The sequence below is a fragment of the Canis lupus genome, chromosome 15, assembly GCF_048164855.1.
Source record: "Canis lupus baileyi chromosome 15, mCanLup2.hap1, whole genome shotgun sequence".
Classification (NCBI taxonomy): Eukaryota; Metazoa; Chordata; class Mammalia; order Carnivora; family Canidae; genus Canis; species Canis lupus.
Window position 1 is genome coordinate 34,515,866 of NC_132852.1, and position 12,663 is coordinate 34,528,528.

Genomic DNA, 12,663 nt, shown 5'->3' on the forward strand with positions numbered 1-12,663 from the left:
CACCCATCGCTTCCACGCCGCGGTCCCAGCCGCATCACCTTTGCTCTCGGTCCCCGGCCCTCTGTTCGCCCGCTGGGAGCGCAGTGGAGCCCAGTGCTGGGCACGAGCCTGGCGGGGCCGCAGGCTCCGCCCTGCTGCGCCCCGCCCCGCCTGGGCTCCCGGGAAAGGCTGCCGCGGGGACATGTCGTGCCCCCCTCAGCGAGGGCAGGAGCGTGTGAAAGGCCGCGGGGCTGTCAGGTGAGCCAGCGGCGGCGGGCCAGGGTGGGCGGCTGGGCCCAGGGAGGCCCAGCTGGGCTGCGGGTTGGGGATGCCGGGGGCGGAGGAGGACGGGATGCCCAAGGCCGAGAGGGGAGGTGCCCGGAGGACCGACCCGGGGGTGGGTGACCTCGATCCGCGGGGAGCGGCCAGGGTTCCGTGTGTGCCGCCTGCGCTCTGAGGCCCCGGGAGATTACTGTGTTTCCATCCGCTCCGCTCCTTTCTGCAGGGCTGGACGCGGGCGGAGGCAGGTCTCCGACCTCTGGTCCGGGCTGCAGGAGGAGGCCCGGGGTCGTGGGGAGCAGGGGCACGCCAGGGTGGCTGTGAGGTAAATCGGTGCTAGGGAAGAAAGATGCAGTGGCCGGAAGCCTGAGGAGCGTCGGCTCGGGGGAGGGCAGGTGTTTGCCATCCCTCTGCGCCCGGTGCCGAGGTAGCAGGCGGCTCACTTCCCTCAGGGGGGACGCACCTCGATGTATGCAGTGTCCCTGCTGAGGGGTCCGAGTGGTGAAGGGGTGGGACCACCTAGGGCAGAGTCGTCTTTGAGGGAAAGAGGCTGTTGAGGTCACTCTTTCCTTTTCACCTGAGCCTGGCGCCGTGGCAGTGGGTGCGCGCTTGCGTACGGGGCTTCCGACCAGGTTCAGGTTCTCAGAATTCGTGCCCGAGTACACTTCAAGAATCGATCAAAGGTGACAGGTTCTTAAGTGAAGAGTTTAACTTTCAGTATTGTAAGATCCCAATAATCCAGTATGTAAGTGTGCAGTGATCGAGGCCTGGAGCCTAAAATATAGGTGTTAATTAAGACAGTTGGAGTAAATTTTTTGCCTTTGGTGATAGATTGGATTTGGGATGAGACGCTTTGTTGCAGTCAAGTTTTTGACCATGTGTTTCTTGGGATTCTGGGTTTGTCTTATAATTTATTGTCTGACTAAAGCCATGCAGTTTCCCGAGAGTTGGGAAATCCATGTAAGGTGGTTTGACTATAAGAAGCATTTTTTTTAAAGTTCCCCCTCAAATCCAGCTGTTAATTTATAGGTTATTTCTAAATTCAGTTGTGTGGCCCCCTTGAGATTAGTCTTTCTTTCAGAAATGGCTCCTTAAAATGACCAGGTGTGTGTGTGTGTGTGTGTGTGTGTGTATGAGAGAGCAATTTCACTGGAAAGTTTTTTTCCCCGATAGTTTCTTTTATCTTGTCTTTTAGAGAGCGAAATGTCATCAGCGGAATCACAGCAGGAACAATTGTCCCAGTCAGATCCATCCCCGTCACCAAACTCATGTAGTTCCTTTGAGCTACTAGACATGGATGCTGGCAGTTTGTATGAACCAGTTTCTCCTCATTGGTTTTATTGTAAAATAATAGATTCTAAAGAGACTTGGATTCCTTTCAACTCCGAGGATTCACAGCAGCTGGAAGAGGCATATGGTTCTGGTAGGATGAAAATGATGACTTTTAATAAAGACTATTTCAGTCTAATATAATAGTTACTATATTGAGTGCCATTAAAAATATTAGTTTTTTTTTCTAGTTTTCTCTATAGCATTTTTGTAGTTATCTCTCGTATTTTGCATTACTAACCAGTCGGTTTATAATATTTAAGAATTTGGTCTGTATTTGAAAACAGTACTTACTGTAATTTCTTCACAGTTATCTAATAATGTCTTATGTTCCAGCATATGTTTCCGTTTTTGTTTATAAAGAGTGGGGGCATGTCACATTGCAAAGAATGAATTCTTCATTTATCACTTGTTTTTTCTTCTTTTATGAAACAAGAATGATGCTATTAACTATTTTATCATCATGATGGTCACGGTTGTTAATTTACCTTTGGCTCCTCAAGCAGAAGCTCAGAAAAGCCTTATATACTTGTTTGTTTGTTTGTTTAATGGGACATTACTGTCTCTTCTCAAAAAAAAAACAAAACATTGTTTGGGTATTATTTTTTTTTCATGTATCATTAAAACCAAGAATGGTTTTGATGGTTTGTAAAGTAGTGGAAAAAAATATCAATTCCATTTTGTTTGTTTAGCCAAGAAGAAAATGTTCATTCTTATGTCTCATAAACATTATTTAGAGTATACTCAGAATTGTATTTTAGGAGATTTATTTTGATAAATGTACTTCTTTTCCCCTTTCCAATCTGTGATAGGAAAAAATTGTGATGGGAGAGTTGTCCCCACTGATGGGGGCAGATATGATGTGCATTTGGGGGAGAGGATGCGGTATGCTGTATACTGGGATGAGCTAGCATCAGAAGTGAGACGATGTACCTGGTTTTACAAGGGAGACAAAGATAATAAGTATGTTCCCTACTCAGAGAGCTTCAGCCAAGTATTAGAGGTACACCTTGATCCCTTTTCATGTATTTTCATTTTTTTCTTTTATTTAATAATCTTGTGACTTATTTTTGTGAAATTTCTAGAAGGAATTTGGTTCTATCTGAATCATATCTATAGCATTTCTTTTTTTTCAGGTTAGTTTCAAGATAAAGTGGTTTTATTTTCAGATTTTAAAATCCTATGGAGGGTACCTGGGTGGTTCAGTCAGTTAAGTGTCTGCCTTCAGCTCAGTTCAGTCAGTTAAGTGTCTGCCTTCAGCTCATGATCCCAGGGTCCTGGATCCAGTCTCACATCAGGCTCCTTGCTTAGTGGGGAGTCTACTTCTCCCTGTACCCCTCCCTCTGTTCGTGCTCTCTCTCTCAATGCTCATTTTCCCTTCTCTCAAGTAAGTAAAATTTAAAAATAAAATAAAATACCATGGAAGGTGTTATGCCTTTAAGTTAAAATTTTTTCTCTAGTGGTGATCATTGTTAATAATATTTAAATTATGATCACAGGATTGATCTGTTTATTTATTTAAAAGATTATTTATTTATTTATTTATTCATGACAGAGAGAGAGAGAGAGAGAGGCAGAGACACAGGAAGAGGGAGAAGCAGGCTCGATGCAGAGAGCCCGACGTGGGACTGGATCCCAGGTCTCCAGGATCACACCCTGGGCCAAAGGTGGCGCCAAACCGCTGAGCCATCAGGGCTGCCCAGATTGGTCTTTTTAAGCCTTTTATTTTTCTGGCTCTGAAAACAGTCTGAAATTTTCTTTCTTTAAATTGGAGTAGACATTAATATTACTGAAAGTATATCAAAATGTGAACAATGATTTTATCTAGTCTACTTGATAAAAGTAGGAGTGATTTTTTTTGTTCTATACTATTATCTGTTGTAATTTTAAAAGAGCTTTCAAATAATTTGATAAACAGAGTCTGATATTCTTATGAAATTGTTTATCTAGCAGTATTCTTGTAAACAAAAAAGGTCAGTTTTAATAGAAAGGCTATTAGGGAAGTCTAATGAAATGTGTTTTCTTTTAAGGAAACGTACATGCTTGCTGTAACTCTGGATGAGTGGAAAAAGAAACTGGAATCTCCCAACAGAGAAATTATTATATTACACAATCCAAAGGTAAAGGGAATTAAGCCTTTCTTTCATGTGGGATTAAAGGTTAATTGCATTACTAAGGAGCTCTTTAATTGGTTTCTTTTTCATAGGGATTCTATTTAGGAAAACCTTTGGAAATTTTTACAGTGCATTTACAATTATGAAGCTTGTATCCACTGCCACCATTTTTTACTTCATTCACCTTATACAAAATAATTTTTTTTAAAGCTTTATTTATTTATTTATTCAGAGAGAGAGAGAGGCAGACACACAGGCTGAGGGAGAAGCAGGCTCCATGCAGGGAGCCTGACATGGGACTCGATCCCGGGTCTCCAGGATCACACCCCGGGCTGCAGGCGGTACTAAACTGCTGCGCCACCAGGGCTGCCCACAAAAGTATTTTCTTAGGAAAGATTACACTACTGTAGAATATAAGAATGTAAAGAATATCACTGGTACGTTATGTGGGCATATTTTACATGTATAGGGTATTATTGAGAGATTCCTTAGCCTGATGTTTTTTTTCTTTTTTGGCTTTATTGAGGTATAATTGACAAAATCATAAGGTATTTAATATGTACAACATTGGCCTACTGTATTTTCAGGGTTCTAATTTGAAACCATTAGAGTTGCATATCAAAACTCCAGCTGAGATTGTTTTGAAAGACATATTCCTATCTCTCAGAATGTATAAATAGAGACGTCTATAATGTAGATCTTTTCTCTCTGAGATTTCTTTTACCTTTTTTATTTAAGCTTATGGTGCATTACCAGCCAGTTGCAGGGTCTGATGAATGGGGTTCAACACCCACTGAACAGGGTCGACCAAGAACAGTGAAGAGAGGAGTTGAGAACATCTCTGTTGACATTCATTGTGGTAATGTTAATCATTTATTTTTCATGATGGGCTTATTTATGACTTAAATTATGACCTTTTTCTATGGATTTGGCTTATCTCAAGGCTTAAAAATGATTTAGTCATATGTGCTTATTTTGAGTTAAGATTAGCATCACTTTACTGAATATCTTTTATTTAAGATTTATTTATTTATTTTAGAGAGAGAGTGCGCATGCGCACACAAGCGGGAGGGGCAGAGGGAGAGGGAGAGAGAATCACAAGCAGACTCTGAGCTGAGTGCAGAGCAGGAGGCAGGGCTTCTTCTCACAACCTGAGTTTACAACCTGAGCCAGAACTGAGTCGGATGCTTAACTGACTGTGTCACCCACATGACCCACTAAAAATCTTAATAGATATAAAAATCTATTTTATTATTTTTTAAAAGATTTTATTTATTCATGAGAGACAGAGAGAGAGGCAGAGACATAGGCAGAAGGAGAAGCAGGCTCCCCTCAAGGAGCCCAATGTGGGACTCAGTCCCTGAACCCCAGGATCGTACCCCAAGTGTGAAAGCAGAGCTTAACCACTGAGCCATCCAGGTTTCCCTAAAAATCTATTTTAAAGTTACTAAGTATATATTGTGGGATAGGTAAAATTTGGCAATACTAATCAAGAGGTCACTTGGTACAAATGAACTGATTTAGTCCTAATTTTAAGAAGTATGATTTCACCTGTTTGGTTAAAAATTTATTTTTGGTAACTCCTGTCCTTGAAGATTTTGAACTAAAGAAAACTTTTTCAGTAGAACCTGGATGGTTATCCATTGCTATCCAGATAAAGCCATTTATGGTTGGTTTTATAATATACTTAGCTGGATTATAAAATTTAAAAAGATACATTTAGGGGTACCTGGCTGGCTCATTCAGAGGAGTATGTGACTGTTGATCTCAGGATTGTGAGTTCGAGCCCCACGTTGGGTGTAGAGATTACTTAAATAAAAAAAATTAAATAAAATAAAAAAGATGAGTTTAAAAATTTAGGTTTTATATACACACCAGATATTATTGGTATAATTGATAGAAATGGAATATTAAATAAAAGTATCCTACCAATATTATGTTGCCTGAATTCGGTAACTGTACTGTGATTATTTAGGAAAATATTCTTAGTGAATACATATTATAGAATTCAAAGAGTTAAAGATGTATGATGTGTGCAATCTGATGATATATGCAACCTGCTTCCAAATGGTTTTCAGAAAAATAAATGTGTGTGTAAACACATACATGTAGAGAATAATATAAAGCAAATGTAAATGTTAAAGTTTTGAATCTGTAAAAAGTACACGGGAGTGTCTATACTATGCTTTCATGTTTTCTGTAAGATCTCAGTTATTTCAAAATAAGTTTAAAACCTGAAAATGTCTTTTTACAGATTTATGTCAAAGTAAATACAATAAAATCATTATATTTACAGTAAAATATGGAACTATTTTGTGTTCTTTAAGTAATCTATTTTGGGGCACCTGAGTGGCTCAGTCAGTTAAGGTACCAAGTCTTGATTTCTGTTTAGGTCCTTATCTTGGGGCTGAGGGACCCAGCATATGCTGAGTGCAGAGTCTGCTTGTCCCTCTCCCTCTGCTCTTCAACTACCTACCTACCTTCCTTCCTTCCTTCCTTCCTTTCTATAAATAAATAAATAAATACTTAAAAAAATGATCTTATATTTTAATTTGCAATCTTATTAACCTATTCATTGTGAATGATTGACTTTAGAATATAAGACTAGTTATATGAAATAATTACTCTTTTATATTTCATTTATAGGAGAGCCTTTGCAAATAGATCACTTGGTTTTTGTAGTCCATGGGATTGGACCAGCTTGTGATCTCCGCTTTCGAAGCATTGTACAGTGTGGTATGTTTGCAAAGCATGTAAGATTAAATCATTTAAGGGTTTTATTAGAGCTCCTGTGAGCTGAGATAAAGTGTTGTTTTTAGTCTTTTGTCTTATCTGCATAATAAGATTTGGAGAGCTAAAGACAGGTGGCAAGGTGGTAAAGCTTCTTAACCTAGACCTAAAGTACTAGTAAATTCCTTAGGCTAATAGTTTATGCTCTTAACTAATAATTCTTGAGTGAACAAGCCCTTAATCCATAGAAAATTGTATTATGAATGTGATGGCCGTCTTTCTAACCATTCCAAACTTAAAGTGAACCAAAAAGATGATATAGTTTAAATGAATAATAGAACCTTCAGTCATTTTTGTAATTCGTAGTGTGATAAAGCTCTTGATATTCTATTTGGAGTATTTAGGCTATTAGTATAACTTGATTTTGAAAGGTAGTGTCCTCTAAAACTTAATAGTACATATTCAGAGTCTGTTCCAACTTGGGAATCTTCTTCTACTGGCTAATGCTTCTAAACATTAACCTTCTGGAAGGTTAAGATTGTAGAATGAATTACAAGAAGCAGTGTTTTGTTTTTTTTTTTTAATGTAAAATATTGGATAAGGGTTTTTTATAAGAACCAGAAAGTTAGAATAGGAATCTAACTTCAAGGCCAGTTGACACAGTCACGTGATTCCCCCCCCCCCCGCCCCTTTTTAAAAAACATTGAAATAGTTCCCATGACACAGAAGTTTTTTTTTTTGTGGGGAAAAAAAGCCTTTATTGATAAATAGTTTACAATGAAATAAATAGAGTGACAGTTTGTTAAAGGGAGCCCGACATGGGACTCGATCCCGGGACTCCAGGATCACACCCTGGGCTGAAGGCGGCACTAAACCACTGAGCCACCCTGGCTGCCCCCATGACACAGAAGTTTTAAAGTTAGCTTTTCTTTGGGTAAAATGTTTTGTATAGTAAAATAAAGTTTTGTCTTAAAGGAACAGCTTTTCCTATGTGCACTGATAATATTTCCTGAATACCACTTTGCTGTCTTTGACTCAAGTAAATATGTGTTCTAGGCAAATGGAGATAAAAGAGTATAATTACATGATCTGTTGCATCCTAATTCTGTGAATTCATTGCTTCCCTGGTGATACATAAGTCAATTTCTTTTCCAGTTAATGATTTTCGCAGTGTTTCCTTGAACCTGCTACAAACACATTTTAAGAAAGCCCAAGAAAATCAGCAGATTGGGAGGGTAGAATTTCTTCCAGTCAACTGGCACAGTCCTTTGCATTCTACTGGTGTGGATGTGTGAGTAATACCTTATATCTTTGAGTTGTTAACTAAGATTGTAATACGTTTTCTGATCAGTGATATGGATGAAGTTATAATCAGCAATAGCTGATTATATAAAAATTTGTTGGGGATCCCTCCCTAGGTGGCTCAGTGGTTTAGCCCCTGCCTTCGGCCCAGGGTGTGATCCTGGAGTCCTGGGATCGAGTCCCACGTTGGGCTTCTGCATGGAGCCTGCTTCTTCCTCTGCCTGTGTCTCTGGCTGTCTCTCTCTCTTTCTCTCTCTCTCTGTGTCTTTCATGAATAAATAATAAAATCTTTTAAAAAAAATTTGTTCAACAAGAAGTTTTTTGTATTTCTATGTCTTTTTTTAGAGATACATTATTAAATACTGACCAGTTCCTTGGTTTAACTAAACTGGTTAAGAGTAATGAGCTGTGTGTATCTTCTTGCAGTGTGTCTTACTAGCTCGTTACTATTTACTATTACAGGTATATTATTTCTTTAGCATTAAAACTAAACGTTGCTTTCTTCCCATGGTGTATAAGCATTTCTATTTTCAGATGTCAAGCCAGCTTACCTCAAGATGTACAAAGTGTTTTGTTGTTCCTTTTGTGGTCATATTTAGGTAATATTTGTCCACATTTGGAAAAAGAAATCCCCCAAACATTAAGTTATTAGCATTTAAACTTGAATAATTCATATAATTTTTAAGTGATGGCTGTTTTAAGTCAAAAACCTCAGTAGTTTTGTTTGTAGATTTTATAGTAATGTCAGAGAAGGTTGCCTTATATTAAGGGCAAAACACTTCTTTCTCTCCAGAAACAAGTGTACTCATAATATAGTTTTAGGATAGAATGGCAGATTTTTCTCTAGAAGATAAAGTAGTTGGTATTATTTTGGTGTTAGTCTTGGAAAAATGGCTTTTCTGATTCTGTGTCTCTCAGTTCTTAGTACTATATGATTTGAGCATATTCCACATGCCAGATTGTGGTGTTGCTTTTACTAGGTATGGAGTTTACATTTGTCATATTTGAGATGATACTAAGAGATTCCTAAGGGCAAATTGCCCTCTCTAAACTACAGAAGCTGTTGAATCTTTGAGGAATCCTTCTCAGTATTTTGAGAAAGCTTTATTTTTATTTTTATTTTTATTTTTTTTAAAGATTTTATTTATTTATTCATAGAGAGAGAGAGGCAGAGACACAGGCAGAGGGAGAGGGAGAAGCAGGCTCCATGCAGGGAGCCCGATATGGGACTCCATCCCCAGTCTCCAGGATCACACCTCAGGCTGCAGGCGGCGCCAAACCGCTGCACCACCAGGGCTGCCCTGTTTTGAGAAAGCTTTAACTGGAAGTTGATTTGGATAATGTCAGCATGGTTTCCTTTGCAAGATATGAGTTCTCTTGGCTTTGGCGTTTGACAGTTTCCTGTTCTTTCGAGGGTTTTAGAAATTCTGTATCGAGAAAAAGATCCATTTATCATTTGATTTGTGGTTAAAAAAATGCTGAGAATTCTAGAAAAATCTTGTATTTTCTGTCTTTAAAAAAAACCTTTATTATAGAGAATTTTGTACACACAAGTAGCTTGTATAATGAATCTTCATGTACAGATTATGATTACCCAGCCCCAGATAGCCTCAACAACATGGCCAGTTCTGTTCTATCCATTATCTTCCAACCCCTGTCTACTGCCCATCCCTCTACCATATTATTTTTGAACCAAATCTTAAAGTATTATATGATTTTATCTATTAATGTTTGTATATCTGAAAGGACTTTTAAAAATATATTAACTAGGGGTGCCTGAGTGGCTCAGTGGGTTGAGCGTCTGTCTGCCTTTGGCTCAGGGCGTGATCCTGGGATCAAGTTCTGCATCAGGCTCCCTGCAGGGAGCCTGCTTCTCCCTCTGCCTGTCTCTCTGTCTCTTATGAATAAATGAATAAAGTCTTAAAAAATTAACTATAGCACCATTGTCACACCTAAAAAAAATTCTTTTTTAAAAAATGATTTATGTATTTATTTAGAGAGAATGCGAGTGTGCACATGAGTGGCGGGGAGCAGAGGGAGAGGGAGATAAGCAGACTCCCCACAGAGCAGGGAGTTATCCAGGTGCCTCTAAAAAAATTCTTAATATTGGCAAATATACAGTGTTCAAATTTCCAATTGTCTAATACAGTTGTGATCATATATGCACACACATTTTAAACTGGGATCCAAGTAAGGTTCATAAATTGGAGTTCATTGATATGTCTTTAAGTCTCTCTTTAATCTCTTGATCACCTTTCCATTTCCTTGGAATTTATGTATTGAAGAAACTGGGTTATTTGTCTTGTAGAGATTCTCATTGGCTTTTGCCGATCACATCTTTTTGGCTTAAATATGTCTCTGAGTCCTTTGTTATTTCCTATAAGTTGATTGTTGTCTCTTGTGAATTTATTTATTTTTTATTTTTTATTTTTTTTTATTTATTTATGATAGTCACAGAGAGAGAGAGAGGCAGAGACACAGGCAGAGGGAGAAGCAGGCTCCATGCACCGGGAGCCTGACGTGGGATTCGATCCCGGGTCTCCAGGATCGCGCCCTGGGCCAAAGGCAGGCGCTAAACCACTGCGCCACCCAGGGATCCCTCTCTTGTGAATTTAAATAAGTCTAAGCTTGAAGGCTAAGCTGAGTAATAACTTAGAGGAGGTTATGGAATGTATTAGATTTTCTGTTTAAAATATGTTTTTTTTTTCTTTTTTTTTCAGAGATCTGCAGCGAATAACTCTGCCCAGCATTAACCGCCTAAGGCATTTCACCAATGACACAATTCTAGACGTCTTCTTCTACAATAGCCCCACCTATTGTCAGACTATTGTGGACACAGTTGCTTCGGAAATGAACCGAATATATACACTTTTTCTGCAGAGGAACCCTGATTTCAAAGGGGGTGTATCCATTGCTGGTCATAGTTTAGGTAACAAATGAATTCTCTGTGACCAGAGAAGACTATCACATATTAAGGACACCTGTTTTTTAAATACAGTGTCTTTTATCAGTATCAGATTCAGAGGTCTAGAACTGGTCTGTGATGAAGCATTTGGAAGGAGTTGGAAGGGTGGTGGTGGTGGATTGGAAAGAAAGACTTCCTGCTTTATAGATTTTACTACATGGGTAATTGGCTTAATACTTTTTGTATAAAACTGTGTAGTGCCAGTGCTTAGAAATTATCCCTTCTTTCTTCTATTTTAGGTTCGCTTATATTGTTTGATATCCTAACAAATCAGAAAGATTCTTTGGGGGATATGGATAATGAAAAGGTAAGTTAGATGTACAGATAGCTTCTTTTGGTACTATTTCTTTGTACAGATTTTTAGATCCTAGACCTATATTTTGTCGTTTGCTTAGTTTAGTCTCATACCATAATATTAATTTTATGATTATCTTAATTTTAACAGACTTATAATTATCTCTGTCATTCTTGGCTGATAGAAGCAAGATAGTAATATGCTTCCACAAACATTTGCCACATTCTAAAATAACTGTTGGTATTTTATTTTCCATTATAATTATGCACTTCTCATCTGTTATTAGAATTATAGAATCATTGAGCTGAAATGGAGTTTTCATATGATGAGGAAATGAAGAATGAATTGGATGCAAAGTGGTATAATTTATAGAAAGTCATTTGAAAGTAGTGGGAGGACTTGATGTTTAAAATCTTTTATAAAAGTCCTGTGAACACTTTAAAGGTTTGAATTAGTACTTAGCATATACTATCTTGTATATTTTCTCTTTTTAGAGAAGTGTTGTTTCTATTGTTGGACTGTGAGTTCTTCCAGGACAAGGACTTTATCTTGGGTTGTTTTATGTCTTAAACACTTTTTCTTTAATAAGAGCTCAATAAATGTTTTGTTAGTGAAGGTGAAGAATACTTTGATAATCATTCATGCATTCATTTATTTAAAAATGTTGCTTCAACTAAAATTGCAAACTTAAGAGATTAACTTAATTTATATTTTTTACAAATTACAGTTTACTTAAAATTAAGTCTATCTTTATGTAGAACTCTCCTATAGTACTTTTTTTGTTGCCAATAGTAATAATAAAAGACAATCTAAATGAATTTAGAGAATATGAGCTTTACAATTTAATTTTTAGGATGCACCAAATATTGTCATGGATCAGGGAGACACACTGACACTAGAGGAAGATTTGAAGAAACTGCAACTCTCGGAATTCTTTAGTGTCTTTGAGAAGGAGAAAGTAGATAAGGAAGCTCTGGTAAAAACAATCTTTTAAAACTAAGTTATGCCGTTTTTAGCATTTTTATGCTTATCTTCATCTTACTGCTGACTAAGAGCTGCCCTTTAGTCATAAATACTCTGTTATCATTAGTAATGTCCTGTAGCATTATTTATGTGTGTTTTATCTTATAAAGTGATTTTTGCTTTGTGGGAGAGCAAAGTTCAGAGGAGGCATATTGACAAACACAGTGATAGAACAAAGACTGCAAAACAACATAGCTCAGGAAACAGAGTGAGAATAAATGGCCACTAATTGTCCCACCTCTTATTTTCTGTTACATTTCCAAGAGCTCTACTGTTGATATTTGCTTATTTATTTGCTTTTTTTTTTTACCCCCCCCTTTTATTTTATTTTTTTTTTGCTTTTTGTCAGGCTTGCAATACATTCATTCATTCAACAGGTATTTAGTGAATGTTTAATATGATCAGGTGTACTATACCAAGTACTAGAGATAGAGTGGTCAGTAAGACAGATATTATGTAAGCCATAAACATGTAAACATAAACATCATGATGCTTATGGTTTAGTAGGGAAGACACATTAAATAATTAATTACAATTGTGATAAGTTCTAAGTAGGAAAAGTACACAGTAGTATTAAGAATGTATAATAGGGGGGATCCCTGGATGGCTCAGCAGTTTGGCGCCTGCCTTTGGTCCAGGGCGTGGTC

The 12,663-nt window shown here is 37.9% G+C and overlaps 1 protein-coding gene across 6 annotated transcripts in view; it reads left to right on the forward strand.

Annotated features, from left to right (window-relative positions):
• The window catches only part of DDHD2 (DDHD domain containing 2), a 26,627-nt gene continuing 13,964 nt past the window's right edge, over positions 1 to 12,663 (forward strand). For 4 of the 6 annotated variants that reach the window (XM_072776459.1, XM_072776462.1, XM_072776465.1 and 1 more), the window contains exons 1-10: positions 6 to 237; positions 1,454 to 1,681; positions 2,400 to 2,590; positions 3,618 to 3,707; positions 4,440 to 4,560; positions 6,348 to 6,437; positions 7,587 to 7,722; positions 10,454 to 10,662; positions 10,938 to 11,005; positions 11,847 to 11,969. In XM_072776459.1, coding sequence (XP_072632560.1) covers positions 1,462 to 1,681; positions 2,400 to 2,590; positions 3,618 to 3,707; positions 4,440 to 4,560; positions 6,348 to 6,437; positions 7,587 to 7,722; positions 10,454 to 10,662; positions 10,938 to 11,005; positions 11,847 to 11,969 — 1,248 coding nt within the window. In that variant the 5' untranslated portion in view covers positions 6 to 237; positions 1,454 to 1,461. Of the gene's footprint in view, positions 238 to 484; positions 584 to 1,431; positions 1,682 to 2,399; positions 2,591 to 3,617; positions 3,708 to 4,439; positions 4,561 to 6,347; positions 6,438 to 7,586; positions 7,723 to 10,453; positions 10,663 to 10,937; positions 11,006 to 11,846; positions 11,970 to 12,663 lie in introns of all 6 variants that reach the window. The other 2 variants (XM_072776460.1, XM_072776463.1) reach the window with 2 other exon arrangements.